This window comes from Neodiprion pinetum, chromosome 4 (genome assembly GCF_021155775.2).
Source record: "Neodiprion pinetum isolate iyNeoPine1 chromosome 4, iyNeoPine1.2, whole genome shotgun sequence".
In the NCBI taxonomy this organism is placed as follows: domain Eukaryota; kingdom Metazoa; phylum Arthropoda; class Insecta; order Hymenoptera; family Diprionidae; genus Neodiprion; species Neodiprion pinetum.
The window spans coordinates 2,722,160-2,737,316 of record NC_060235.2 but is presented as its reverse complement, the minus strand read 5'-3'; the positions used below and the strand labels follow the sequence as shown (position 1 = coordinate 2,737,316).

The window sequence follows — 15,157 nt, the reverse complement described above, 5'->3', positions numbered from 1 at the left end:
GTTAACCTGTAATATAATTAACGATCTTATAATTTCTTTTATTATGTTTATAGGTACGTATAATATAATATCATATACCTATGTACTGTGTGTATGCCATAATATGTGCTACAATATTGTCATCAAAGTTACATGGTAATAATTGTAAATTATCATTGTTATCATTATCATAGGACTACCTTACCATATAACAAAATAATTTTGTACACGCACAAGGCTCATATACAAGTACAATATATTAATTCATTATTAGTATCATCATCATGCTCGTCGATTTCTTTTCTATAGCTTACAACTACAGAGTGCTTATACTATAAGACTACAATATACGTTAGGTATAAATAATAATTGGCTGCATTAGTGTACGTAGGTGTAGTTAGATTATTACTAATAATAATACGTCGCTAATCGAAAGCCGTTATTGTATTACGCTCACGGGAGTCGAGAGATTAGCAATATTTCGTTAGTTAAAATGACTATATGTTTCATTCAAAATACTGCTTATCCAGTTACTGTTTATGGTATACCTCTGCAAGCTGGTTTTGAATGAGTTTGTGAGATTTAATTCGGTGTAGTATTATGTTCCATTACATCTTTAGGGTATTTTTATTTTTTTTAAATAAAAATTCGTTTTTCCGTCAACGCCGAGATTGTTATAATTCTTAATAATATAACCGCGAAATTTCGGAAAATTGGGAATGTTTGATTAACACTAGGACCTAAGTATCAGGAGGCACACTACATTAGCATGGCATTTAGTTAAAAATATTTTCATCTTAGAATCCCGTTACTTAGTCATGTTGATTTGGTATATCAGTATAATATAATATCATTTTACATATATCTGTATATACTCACTATAGGTATAATCACGATTCGAGATTATAAGACGCTGCAGGAAGCGTTTATACGTATGCGTATTAAAATATTATATATATTTTGATATATTTATATACGAGAGAATATTGGTAATAGATAACTAACTATGTAAATTTAATTCAACCATGTGGATATATTATAATACCTATACAATATTACGTGAGTATTATATAATGTTTTTATCGGTATCGTGAACTTTTTCCTGTACTAAAATTTCTGGTCGTGTATCCAAAGAGTGAATAAATACGTATGAGTATAGATATATTGACAAACGGATGAGTTAGATTTTTTCAATTTCCCGATATAATGTTAGATAAAAAAGAAACAGCTACATTTAAAGTAGTGACTGTATGGTAAGACTACTTTTCACAGACGATTCCGTCTTCCGATTCGACTAATCAAATCTTTAATACACTTGAAGATGAAAAACCGAGTAGTTATCGCATGATCGATTTCATATATGACCTTTGTTCCTTACTTCGATTAATACTGACTACACAACATACCTTTCTACTTCGGTTTAGTGATTAATACATGTACGAAGAAGTACATTTCAGCTGTGTTAAGTATCTAGCCGTGAGGCGATAAATTTCCGTAGTAATATTAGGTATGTAGATATTATGCGAGTGTGGAAAGATGAAGTGACCGCAAAGCTGTTATCACCTATTATTCTTAAAATTATATATTATTCCAAATTATTTTCAAGACTAGCAACGTGTAGTGGAAGGCGCAGGCTGTGGATTATAATCTAAAAGGCCGTGGGCATTGGGTACTTCAGGATGTTACCGGCTGAGTCTTCAGCGACGAGAGTCAGCGGGACGAGGCAATGCGGTGGGGGTGGCGGAACCAGGGCTTCAATTGGGGGGCGAGGGCCCGGAAACTGTCGAGAGCCGACGACCATCTCGCCCGCGGATTCCCTGAGCTCCATCATCCGGACGCCGCATCTCGACCGCACCACATTTCTATTTCATGATATGAAAAATCCGCGAAATAATAAACTACCTAGAGTTCAAATTGCACCGGAAATATCCACGATGCATTTGAACTGAAGTTTATTTGGATACGATAGCTTTTTGTCATACGAATGTTATATATTCGAGCAGAGATAAAAATGTGCAGAAATGAGAAAAATACTAGGGTCAGAATATCGATCATTCAAAGTTGTGAACTTTATAAATTTTGAAATTCTGTAAGACAGACATTCCCGTCTTCGAGTATTCGATCCTATGTGATACCTTTCAATTTTCCGACCTCTATATTTTTACCCCCTTTACATTAGACGAATAATTCGACTCACCTCTTAGCGTCGTATCTGATCTCCATTCCCTTGTTCGGTAAATTGTCAACTTCCTCATTGAACCAGCGATGATAGGCTAGGAGAGTGGCGCATGAAGGCCCCCAAAATGTTCTGTCGGGTTGCGGGGGTGGTTCGGACGCTGTGAGACTCCGTGACAGGGATCTGTTCAGCTCGGGACTGGCAGGGGCCGATAGCCTTCCTGGTGTAGCATTTGGTCGGGGACTGAGGGAAGGCGATGGCCTCGACGTCTCGGACAAAAGTCGACCCCTGCGAGGGCTGCCGCCGCCGAATGCACCTTGAACGGTGACGGTGACGCTGAGGGGTCGGCTGAGGGCAACAGTCGTATGCTGGGGGTCGCGTCTGATGGGGTTGCGGTTTAAGTCGATACCAGCGCGCCCGACGAATACTCTGTCGACGTAGTCGAACCCACGCCCCATGATGCCCTCACGTGTGTGCCCAAGATCAAAAGTGTGCCCGAGCTCGTGGAGCACCGACCCCAGGGTGGTGGCGAGGCAGCCAGCGTGAGTGCCGCGGTAGTTGCTGTCGTCCATGAACTGCTCGGTATCAACAATCGTCTCATCGAGAAACCGCGGGAGCACCTGACCCAGACACGTGGGCCAGGTGTGGAGGCAGGCCGATCCGAAGAGTGCGAGACCGCCGCCTCCAAGGGCCGCGTGACCTTCGGTGCGGGCCAGCGTGTCCTCGTGTGTTCTGGGACTCGGGGCACCGCGGTAGCGGGTGCAGGAAAGAAAGGCGAGGTACTTACGATCCTTGGATGCCAAAGGGCCGGTCATCAGCTCCCTCGCAACAAGCTCCCAGAGGTGACGCTGCGTCATTGCGCGCGCCCTGTCCACGTGGAGCATGCTGTGCATCACGAGGCACTCGGCGCCGTCGAGGTCTCGCTCGAGCTGGAAGGTCTTCCGGCCGTGTCCGGCCTCCCGAAGCTTCTCGGCGGTAAGGGTCTGCAGCAAACGGGCCCCGAGACCGATCCTCGTTGCAGCGCTTTCGACCGAGCAGTCCTCGCCTCGGGGCCCCTGGAACCGGCCGTTGTGACCAGCGCATATAACGTAAACTGGCGTAACTCTCATCCGCGTCGTACGTGGCTCGTGTCGTAGTCCCAACCGACGCTTGAATCCCCCGGCCTCGAGCTCCAGGGTGTTTTCTCCCCTGGTGAGCTCCGCTATCGCCCGGAACTCACCACCGATCACAGGCCACTCCAAAACACCGCTCCTCGCATTTCGCACCGTGATCCGGCCGCATCCCATAGGCGCTCGACCTCGAACCAGGGCCAAACTGTAACTCACGGTCTCACCGTCCGTCAAGTTTGTCACGGTTATACCCTCCGTGTTTCGGTTCGTCAAAGCGCTTCGATCGTTGTCCGGCAGTCCCGTGTCGGCGAGCACCTGTAACAAATTCAGCTTTAGTTTACCGGCAGTTCGAACGAAGTACCAGTAGTTCTGGTGATTCCCCGATATTTTTTTCCAGATTCACTGTTTGGAGAAGGTGTGAGCAATTAAACCGGAAGTGAAGCCCGCAGCGCGCTCAGAAACGTGTTTGCTGCACATGGCAATGCAGGATAACAGACCCGTAACTGATAATTTTCATTTTTCCTAAGCTAAAGGGTCCCAAGTTCCCAATTTTTCTCTCTCAACAAGTGTCCAAAAAGAGACTGAGCTTTTTGTAAGTAATGGCGTTAAATGAAACCGCTAGCTTGATGATAAATACTATATGTTCTTAAACGGTGTATGGTTCATATCCTCGATGAAAGTAGGAAACTCTTTTTGTGAAATTAGTGAGCCGTCAGCTGCTGCGATCTCGCGGTAATCCCGAGAACCGCGTGCGTAAGTTCGGTGAGTCACGTAAGCTGTGATCACCGCGTTGAAGTCGCATTGACTACATTGTCAAGTGCGCCGTGCGTGCTTCCGCTCAATGTTCATTGGTGGTGTGAGTCTAGCAAGGTGGCAAGGCACATGAGACACCGCAAAAAAAGAGGACGAGGCGTAATGCGAGAGTGGAAATCAGGACGAATAAGGATTCGTCAAAACTCTATGAAGAAATAGCTCTTGCACGGGTGTGACAGATCAAAACCTGACGTTCAGCATCACTTTACAGCGCGAACTTATATTCCGTCCGATCAATCGCACGAAGGTCTAAACCAACAACGTAAATGGGGAATATCAGCCCTACATATAGCTCTGCCGCAAGCCCAATTCGATAGGCGAGCATTTAACGCATATGTCTATAGTATAAAAACGAAAGAGCCGACAAGAAACCCGGAAGGTGATCATAGAAAGGTAACGAAACGCAATCCAGAGTGAAGAACACGACGCAGGAATGCACGATTATCACACACCGTCGGTGATTGTGGAGTCGTTCAATTCTGTCACCTTGCAAAAAAAGGAAGTAAATAAAAATTTCGCGTCGGCCTTCGGCGTTTAAAAAGCGATGCGATAAGCTGACGCGGAAACGATGTCCCGCGGCGGCGACACCCGGGGTTACGTTAAAACGGCCTTTAAGGTTTCGACTTACCATTTTGCTCGCGTCGATTGCAAGCCAGTTGCGAATAGCGGCTAGCCGGCCCCAGACATGCGGCGGAACTGTGGCGCCGAGACGGACGGCGGAATACGCCGGTACTACGGCGCCACTGCGTCGCGCACCCGCACTGCTGCTCCGCACCCTTGCGCTAAGGGCGGCGGGGGCGAAGCCACCCCCGGGTTCCGCAGGGAGGCCTGCCGCCCGCGCTACTTTGACCTTTAAAACTAAATGTGAACAGGGAGTTCACTTTGACACTTACAAGGAAGGTATCACTGCAGGTCGATCTCTCGGACTCGATTTCTTCTGTGATATGTTAGAGTAGACCAAAGACTAGACAACACGTATTTTGTTTTTTTACGATCTGTCATTAAACATTTTAAGGGGGTGAAACCGCCCTCCAAAGTAAGGCATGTCGAGGGGCGATTTGGCAGTATTTTTGACTCGTTAGGAGAAAACTTTTCCAGTTGGATTTGTTAAAAAATATTATGTTCTTGTGGGTGAAACTAGCAAATCACCCGCTGACACGCCTTACTTTGGAGGGTGGTTTTACCCCCTTAAAGTGTTTAATGGCAGATAAAAAAAAAAAAATACGTGGCGCTTAGTGTTTAGTCTACTACAACATATTACAAGAGAAATAAAATCAGCGAGATCGACTTCCTTGTTAGCTACGGTACACATTACTGGTGGGTGGGGTCCTTAAACGAGCTGAAGCGTATTGAGCTTCTTAACAATCTATACGTCCAAAAGGTTACGGACTCTTCCGGAGCTGCCTCCGCTCATCGATGACGTCTTCCGCCTTTCAACTTTCATTGTCACTCCGTACCGAGAGTCCCGAGAGTTCGACGTGTGTCTGTAGGATGCGATTTGGCTAGTCAAGTTCGTCTCCTTTTTCATGACTTTTTGATTCTTCGAGAACACGAACCTGTTTTAGTTTTTGCTTTCAAACTTGCATAAATTCCGTATTGCGAGTTTCGGTAATTCTTGACATTCTTACAAGGACAATTTTGTAATGCTTTTATTATTTAGTATGTGAATTTTTTACCATCCGACAATTTGATGCTGCGTTTCCTGCTGCCGAGTGAAAACATTTTCACGGCAAATACGCAGCTCCGTCGAATAAAATCAACTTCTCGAAATGATCAGAAGAATTTTGAATACGTTAGTGAAGTTCCGACGTTAGCCGCATTCCGGATTACGGACTTGTTTTTCGCTTGAAAGGAAAGAAAAGATATTGAAAAAGATAAAGTTACCTCATTCATCTTTCGGAAGTCGGATTTCTGGAAGAACTGTTTTGAACTATCGACCAATTTCGTTTCCACTCATTCCAAGAAAGTTACCAGTTTTATCGTCGAACAACAACCTTCTACCGATATTGTACACTTCCATTTTGGTCTCTTCGCGGCTCTTCTTGTTCAGCTGTGTAAGAAGAAAACACTTTTTACTTAGGCAGATTGTACCGCTCAGGGGTCGATAGCCGATGAAAGTAGTGCATAGCCAGTGAGCGAACGGAGAAGAAGAGTGCCTCCGGGCTCTAAGTAGGACAAGGGAGTGTGACAGCGTGCATTGGTCAATTACCTACCTGTTCTGTACGCCTGAACGAGTCGCAGCCAGGTTCGTTGCCTCCAATTAGGTACCCGTAGGTACGACGTAGAGCCTTTCCCCTTCTTCAAGGTACGTTGCCCTTCAAGTTGGTCACGAGGTCAAAGTCCCTTGAGCACAGCGTTCTATTATTCTCGAAGCCGGAGCAGCGACGAGACTGCGTCCTGAGCGACATTTAGCGCTGCCTCTTTGCTCCTACACCGAATACAGCACAATTTGATCAACGATCTGGCAAAGTCGTCGTGATGCAAAACATTTTCCTTCATCTTTAATCTTGACTCGCCAATTGCACCGTGCTAACTAACAAAGGATGATTAACGCCAACACGTATCAGACTTCCAAAAACGAGATGGACATGTGTTTTTTTCTTCCTCAATTTTTTACTTTCAAAACCGGAGTTCAAATGTTTTAAACGAGCCGATGATCGCGAACTTGTTTGCTCGTGATTTATGCGAACGCACGGAGAGAAGAGAGAACTTATCCTACGGATAATGGCGTCGCAGAATCATCGCATGTATGGATATTACGCGTTCACTGACACTGAATGATGGACACGCTTGGTTGGTTGGTTGGTCGCTCGATCGCGCTCGAGTACGGAATCTCATAGGTGTGATCGCACATTGTAAAACGTCTCAAGAGCTGGTTACGTGGTCGAAGCAGCAGTAGATTAGTTCCTCGGACGGACTGGGAGGACTTGCCTCAAGGCCACGGAGGATAAGGATGGCGCAAACAACTACGCAGTTCCTCTTGGCCTTCCAGTCGCGGCGAGTGTCATGAACCTTATCCTCAAGTCTTTTATATTCGTGAAAGATTCTCGTCGGACGAATCTGCACTGGCGTCGTAGTTGCTGGCACGTGCCGGAATAAGGTTCGCCAGAGTTTTTTCATCCGTAAAAAGCTGATCCGCAGTGATGTGTAGATGCATAAGCTTCCGTCACGACCAGTCGATTTGTAGTCACCGATGGATGTGTCATAGTCCTGATTCACCCTTGTCACGCGGATGTTCCGAAACTGTGTTCACATGAAAGCCTCGCATTCGACGTTTCGATTTTTATTCCAACTGTAACGACAGGCGCGTGCTCGGCCAAAATTGGGTCAAAGGGGAAACTGGATTGCGCCATTTCTACGAGTCACCTTTCCTGCCACGCGAGGCTCGTCCTGAGGTCGTCCCTCAAGGTCACCGCGCCATCGCAAAATGTTGCTCGGACTCGATCCATCCGCGTGTGTTACACCTTCTGTCATCCCAACAATACAGCTATACATCTTCCTCCTGATCGGCATTAAGGTAGCCAAGACGTTGTTGCTGGGTGTTCGGAACGCTGCAGCGCTGGCTAGGAGCAATCAAGAATAATGTAGCGACGGTATTGACCGTATCCTCGAAAAACTGAGGCCTCGTTGAGCGATAGAAAGCGGGCGGAACCAGTGCTCTAATAAATTGTGAGAACGGCGAGAGGTTGCGTTCACCGTCAACTATCGTCTCAAGTTATTAAAAAAGTAGTCAAGCCCGATGGAGGACCCAGCAGGAAACGTGATCAGCACCTTGCATACACAGTTAAAAATTCCGGGTATAATACGTAGAAGGAAATCGTTTAAATCCGGAAGTCTCACGTGATTAGCCCGGAAGCAATTGACCCATTCCATTCCATCCATCCCGCATACCTGTAGCTCTGCAGTTTGCAGCGTTACGTAGGTTATCGATTCCCTGCAAAGCAGAGACGACGTTTGCCGCAGCTTTTCGGGCGTTGGTCCAAATTCTTGTGACAACTACGGGGCACTGTTCAGGGCACATGGCGTAAGAAAATCCAGCTCGAAGAAGACGCATTGGAGGAGGTTGGCACGTGCGGTCCAGGCGATGCTGTATATAATCCTGGATGGTTGTTAATTGTTCGTCAGAGCACGAGACGACTAAATAAATGGCTAGGTATTTACCAGGAATTATAACTGCCGGCGCCTGCTGGTCATCGTCCTGTACCTCAACCGCAAGGCAAGCTTGTTGCGTCATCCATTGATTACGCCGGTCGTTGTCCTTACCTAGAACCCGTGCTTCCTCGTATACTATAACACTACGTCTCATACCTGTACGCAGCAGCATCAGCGGCAGCAGCAGAGCTCGGCCAGTTTCACTTTCTGCAAAGGAATCGTCGGCAATTAAAGAAGAAGCAGAAGAAGGTGGAGGAAAAAAAAAAAAATAATCAACGAACGATGCCTCTTCTCATCCACGTGGCTTTCACCCAGGTATAAGTAGGTATCTGGACGAATAGCGTTAGAATGATCCGATAGATGTTCTACAAAATTTCAAGTCTCGTGTAGATGAATTCATAGACGTATCGCAAACACCGACGTACACTCTCTCCTCGTATCAAGATAACACATGCGTCGTCCGATCTCTGGCGCCACGTTGGTGTCCAGAGACCGGCGCGTCAACATTACCAAATAAATTGATCTAGCGTCTGATTATTCAGGAAGCAGCGAATATCTGTATTAATTAACGAAGAACGTTTATTCGTCGACGAATCAGCTGCCGGGTCAATAGCCAAGGCATGCCAAGTGTTTTTTTCTTCTTTTTGTTTTTTTCTTTCGAATAAACGAGAAAAGGAAAAAAAATCGTTGAACAAAAAAAGTCTCGAACCAGTTTAGTCGCGGATTGAAAGAATTTATACACTAATGACTCGGGTCCGAAGTAAGAATGTGTATGGAATCGGTTAACAATAATTTAAAAACCGGAGAAACACGGTCCGCGTGGTACAAACTTCACATATACGTGATATAATGCTGGTATGTGATAAACGATCGAGGCGAAATCTAAGCTGGGGGAAAAAAAGAACGTCTTATACTTTTTTTCAAGAGTGTGATTAATTGTCCTAAACCCCGAAGTAGACTCTTGGCTAGACTGTCACCTTATAATCATTACACACATAACGTATCTTGCTAACGGCGAGAGAATAATTCACACGATATATTACATTTCACATTCGGTACTAGGAATGAGAAATATGAGGTAAATCTTAGCAGGGATATATAGAGACGAACGTGACTTTATTATTGGTCCGACGGGTTTTGGCTCTAGCATAATCCGACAGCGAGCTACGAGTTCGAGGTCCAAAGTGTGGATAAAACTGTGTGTTTTTTCGAATCCAAGTTTGATAGGATAATTAACACTCGATACGCGCATGAAACCTCGAAGTTTCCGCACGTCCACCGCTTCCTATTTTAGCCGCTGTGGTGCTTAGGGTTTTCGGCAAATGTCTTGGGACCATCAAACATCAAGAGATAGAATAAAAAGAGGCATTCGGCCGCGTTGGTTCTGTTTACGTCCAGTTGTCGAGAGGATAAAAGAACTAGAAGAAGAAGAAGAGGTCGAAACGAATGAGAAAAAGAGAATAAAAGACACAATTGTTTACTGGCGAAGCCCTCTGCAAATGCCGACCCATCGCAGTTGACGCGAAACTGGCTTGATAACTCTGTCACAATCAGCGTAGTCCCACTGCCTGGAATAAGTTTGTCCGACACTGTAACCTACCTACCTACCTACCTCATCCTGTACAGATAATAAAAAGAAGAGTAGAAAGAATTGGTGTAAACAAGAACGCAGTTCGGCCGTGGCCTCGCAACTTCTACAGCAAGGCTATTCAATTGTCTGATATTTTTCCCTTTTTGCCCCTGGCTATATGGTAGATCCCGTATACTTAGTGCAGTTTCGATCCATGGGAGGAGGATGTATAAGTCTTGAGAGCCACTCGAGCAGCAAAGTCGAATATTCGAATCGCACATCGCATTTCCACTCTCCCTCTCGATATCACATACGTGACGAACGGAACCGAGGGACTGCATCGATTTTGGCTTTAATGGTCAGCGGTTATGGCCAGATAATTAAAAAGGGTTGATTCTCTGTTCGGTTAGCGTCTAACGGCGTGGCGAAGGTTCCTTTCCGCGATAGTGTCAAAGGATAGTAGGCCAACTTTCAAGATGAAAATCTTATTCGTATGCAACTTGGCTGCAGCAACGCAGAGAGTGCAGAGTGCAACCGAGGAACGAGTGACAAAGAGTGCGTATGCCTGGTGCGCGACCCAGTCACAGTACAAAAGTACGACGCAGTCTGCTCGGAGGATGTCCAAAACTTTCATGTCATTTCAGTCTTTCGCGCCTTTCTTGCCTTTCTTGCCTTTCTTGTCTTGATTGAGGGGAGAAGAACTCGCGTTTTCCCCGTACGATCATCAACCGGATAAATAGGTTACCCCGTTAACTAATAAAATTTCTCCTATTATGTTACCGGTCCTGAAGCAGGTATCCGTATCGTGGCAATAATTACCTCGCGGGAAGAGAACGCGGGTACGGACGGGTGATAAGAAAAATAAAAAGAGAAAAGAAAAGAAAAGAAAAGAAACGTATTTCAGAATCGCTGACCTTAGTTTCTTTCAGATATGCTAGACCAGAGAGACGCGACGTTGCTGTACGTTTGAATAAACCAAATCAAGATCGAATCAGCGTCGTCGTGATGTTTAGTCAAATAAGACTGGTGCCAGTTCAAACATTGTCTAGCAATCTGTGCGACGTTTCCCTGCCAAGAAAATACGCTCTTTACTGAGTAGGCATTTTTCCACGACGATCCAGATTTGGTGACGAATGCGGAGAATCGTTCGTCATTGCAAAGGTCGCGCGCATTGTGCAGTAAGAAGCATACGAGATAGTCGCAGTGGCGCTTCGTTGGTTCTCGCTATTTGATATTCGTACGAAGAATGATCCCTGGTCACTCGCACTGCCTGCTTCGGGTTACTGACCGTGAAAGTACTCGCGTCGCAAGTGGGACGCGCATTTTCAAAATCGTCGCTACGATGCGGAGCGTCGTTGTTGCGCGCCCGCAACTGACCCACATCCTCGTGATCCCCCTTCCTTTTCTTCTTTTTAACCCCCCGGTTCCCCTGCGGGCTGAAATTTACTCGGCAGCTATTTTCGATTCCTTCCTCTTCGGGAGAGAAGGTGAACGACCCCGACGGTCGTTTTTCTTACCCGGTAACCTTGGCCGGTGTTTTTTTTAGTTTCACCGAAGAGGAACTCAGTCTTCAGCCTCTCGTGATGCGTGAACAGATTCGTCGGATTACGAAAGATATTCCAACCGTTCGGCTTTGAGGGGATACCAGATCGTTCGTCGTGCACTCGAGTGCCAAGGACGCTTCTCACCTGTTGGACGCCAAGGAGCTTCGATCCGATACCGAACGAGTTCGAGTAGGTGAGCTAGTTCAAGTCACGTGCGCCTCATGTGTATTTTGTTATGTCCGTTTCGGTTGCTGGATGCCGGCCTCGTTTCTTGACGAGGACCTTTCGGCGATCGCGTGTCTCTCCGGTCCACGAGGAGGAGAGAAGCGAGTGAGTAAGGAGGAGGCGAAGGAGCCTCTCGACCTCTAGATCCGAGAGCGCGTTACGGCGAGAGAACTCGAAAGTCTCGGTTGTCATGAAAGTGCTGCAAGTGGAGCAGACTGCAACAACACACCGCCTGCACCTTTATATTTATACTCTGGCCGACTTATCCTCTCGGCAAATGTTATAGAGGAGAGAAAAGACACCAACCATCAAGATCAGCGGATCGTGCCTTCCAGGTTAGGCTTCGTAGGCGTATCGGGAAAACCTGATTCTTGACTTTCGCGAGTTCTCAGGTACAGCAGTAAGAAGATCCGAACGCTACACGCAAGTGTCGCCTCTCAATCGATCCGTCAAGTTTCTTTTATCGATGGTTCATCGATTCCTTTACCAAGCTGGCAGTGCGGATAGACGAGAGAATACCGAGGCCTCTCGACGAGCAGCCTGATCAGGCGAAAGAGAGTGAATACGAACGCGCGAGCTCAGAGAGTGAATCACGTGGTGAGAGTTCAGTTCCGATAGCTTTGCTTGCTCGGTAGTACCGAGATCTCGTTAAAGCACAGGCCAATGCCAGCCCCTCGAACTTGATCGTGAAAGCATGAAGACGTGGCGACTCGCGCCGATAACGAGTCCCGCGTCTTTCTTTCGTTGAACCATTTAGGAACGTGAGTGGAAGAATGGTTGGCAGTATGGCCGACGAGCAAGACGTGGCATGATTTGTCAAGAACAATTGTTCAGCATCGATAAATTGACTTCATTCATTACCAAAGGTCAATTGTCATTTGAAAAGTTTGAATTACTTTCTTTTTTTTTTGTGTATTTTAAACATGCTACGAAGATTCGTGATCATTTTTAGCTGGGATACGTAACACCGTAGAAGCATCTGTGAACTAATCGGAGGTTTGATTCGCGTTGAATAACAAATTCCGTATAAGGAACATCGCGATTCGGTTTTAACACCAATGAAAGTTGCAACGTTGAATATGCAGGTGGTCGACCTATTTGTGTGAAATTCATATCATCTTCTCCTTTACGTATCGTATATACTGCACTTAGCGTGATATTACTACTTATACCGACATAATTTTAAACGGCATTTACTGCTATGATATACGTTCGCCATTCAACTGTGGTGTACCAGCGTACCTATGTAGATCATTGCCATTCGACGGTATAAACATTAATATATGCCGCGATGAATATAGAATAATAATCTCTACCGAGAAGAAGAAACACGCGCCGTCGTTTGCAGCTCTCAACATAAAAGAGACGGCAGCGTCGCTCAATCGAGTCTAACAATCGTATTGAAATCGGGGATTCCGGCTGAGACGAATCCTTAATTGTTCCTCGACTAAGGAGCTTCCCGGTGTGTGGGCACATACGTAACGGCGATTTCGTCAACTGTACGATCGACTTCGAAGACTGGTCACAACGTGCAGTCGATGAGTAACGTAGCGTGTAACGTACGTGACCGAGACAATGAGAGGCACTGTCCTGTCCGTCGTCGTTGAAATCTCATTTAATACGTCAGCTACTGTGTATGCACAGTTCTTGCTATACTAACCTAGACACACTGTTCCCCACCTATCTAGTTCATTGCCGGAGCCTTGGTGCATCTTGGTGCTTTCTGAGTGGGGCCAGTTGCATCGGTTGCACATGCAGTTTAAACCGCTAGAATTATACAATCGGCACGTATGGGTACGTACATGAGAATACAGGCATCCATGGGTGTCCGTAACGACCAAGACCGACTCGTCTGGTGAGTGCGGCACAATTCGAATGACACATAGCTCGCTGCACGAGCTGTAAAGCTCCGACGCGGAATGGGCTCGAAGAAAAATCAATGAAGGATTATTGATTGTCGTGGCACTTGCGTGTGCTTGCTTTTGCCCAGCTTCAAGTGCTTCGCCATTCGAACTTCGCACCATTAAATCTGACTAAAGGGGAAAACCAACGCGCATTATCTGCGTCCGTCGAGCGTTCGAGGATCGACTTTAAATCAAGGAAAATTTTCATCTCCGGGCAACGTACGCGGTATTGATAAAACGACGAACAAGAGTACCGCTCGTCAAGTCTCAAGTGCAATAAGTTTTGGCGCTTTTCTAAAGCCGCAAAACAAAGCGCGATGACAGGTTATTTGAAATATCCGGAGAACTCGACATTGTTAATCCGTGCAAGGTGCGTTTGCCTTTTGCACAATTTGTTCGTTTCACCGTAGACTTGTTTATTTCACGGTGAAAATACGTCGACAATTTCGGATCTACGTACGGAGGTGTGTTCAGGCTTCCATACTCGATCGGAATGATTCCACTTATCGGTATACAGTGTACGTCGTTACGAGCTCAGAAGTTAACGAGTCATTTCAAAACTGGCATTTAGTTTCGCAAGACGGACTCTTCATCATTCCGGATTCGTGACATGTGCCGCCGCGTAGCCAATTAACGCGGGAATCCCTGTCTTAGCTTACGGCGAGTAGGTACATAACTATTGCGTTGGTCGTTGACAAATAAAAACACCGTGCGTCTATTTTTACGTTTAAAAAATACTTGCGTCCGCCTTTACAGTTTACACTCACCACGTGCGGAGACAACGAGCCGTCATTTTTCCTTCTTGCCAGTCTCTTTTGCAAATTCGTACACCCGGAAAAATTCTTCCTATCCTCGATCACGCACAGAAATGGAATGAGACGGGAACCAGTGATTTTACGACTCATGCTCCAACCATTCGACCAGGTGAAGGTAAAAAATTCCAGTTTCGTCCGTGCACGCGGAACGCCTCATCCGTTTATTTCCGGCGTGAAAACAAGTTGGTATCGATTCTTGAGCTCTTTCAAGGGCCTGAGCGATGAGCTTTTGCGGATTAATTCGACATGTATATGCCGCAAGAATTTTCAACGTTTTGCAACCCGGCCGAAATTCCACGGCTTTATGTTACACCGCGAATTTCAATACCTGTCGTCGACACACGTGGACAGACACGTAGGGACACGCGAAAGAGACACCCGGTTTCGAATTAAGAATACCGCCTGTCTAACTTTCCGGGAGACATAAATTACACAGGTCGATATGAAAAAGTTTTTTTTTTTTTTTGGAGTTTCTACTGAGATAAATGAATTTCGATCTGTACATCGAATAATAACCAAAACCTTTGTTTAGTATTTATAAGGTTTGTTTCTGTCGTGTTTATGTTGGCGAATAAGTCTTGAAGTTTTTATATTGATTCAGCAACTTTGTTTATCAATTCTTTTACATTTGCAGTTGATTATTAAGTATCATTTTTTAATAAAAGTGACAAACGCTTATTTTTTATTTACAATAAATGTTTGAGATAATATGTAATTTTTCTTGAAATCCGAAATACCGTTCTAGTTTCTACAAAAACAAACTTTATCCAATAAAACTGATTTTCCATTCATTAGTTACGTAGAAGAGATCAGAATTTGACATCTGGAACCCAGCCTCAAAATTCGTGTTGACCGGTGTTACATATACAG

At 45.5% G+C, this 15,157-nt stretch overlaps 1 protein-coding gene across 2 annotated transcripts; it reads right to left on the bottom strand.

The window, feature by feature from the left end:
* Positions 1-17: 17 nt before the first annotated feature.
* LOC138190295 (uncharacterized) lies at positions 18-7,877 on the bottom strand. Of its 2 annotated transcripts, XM_046622205.2 has the most exons (5): positions 6,291-7,821; positions 5,962-6,127; positions 4,706-4,935; positions 2,177-3,579; positions 18-1,841 (listed from the first exon to the last, which is right to left on the bottom strand). In XM_046622205.2, the coding sequence occupies exons 3-5, from the start codon at positions 4,706-4,708 to the stop codon at positions 1,628-1,630; spliced, it is 1,620 nt and encodes a 539-aa protein (XP_046478161.1). In that variant the 5' UTR covers positions 4,709-4,935; positions 5,962-6,127; positions 6,291-7,821; the 3' UTR covers positions 18-1,627. The 2 variants fall into 2 exon arrangements, with proteins under 2 accessions (XP_046478161.1, XP_046478160.1); XM_046622204.2 differs by lacking the exon at positions 4,706-4,935 and having other exon boundaries at positions 6,291-7,877.
* Between the last annotated feature and the right edge of the window lie 7,280 nt (positions 7,878-15,157).

Excerpts from the sequence above, each read along its gene's own strand:
- LOC138190295 (XM_046622204.2), bottom strand. Across the intron at positions 1,842-2,176 it reads ATCAGATACGACGCTAAGAG|AAATGTGGTGCGGTCGAGAT; the intron begins GTGAGTCGAATT and ends ATCATGAAATAG.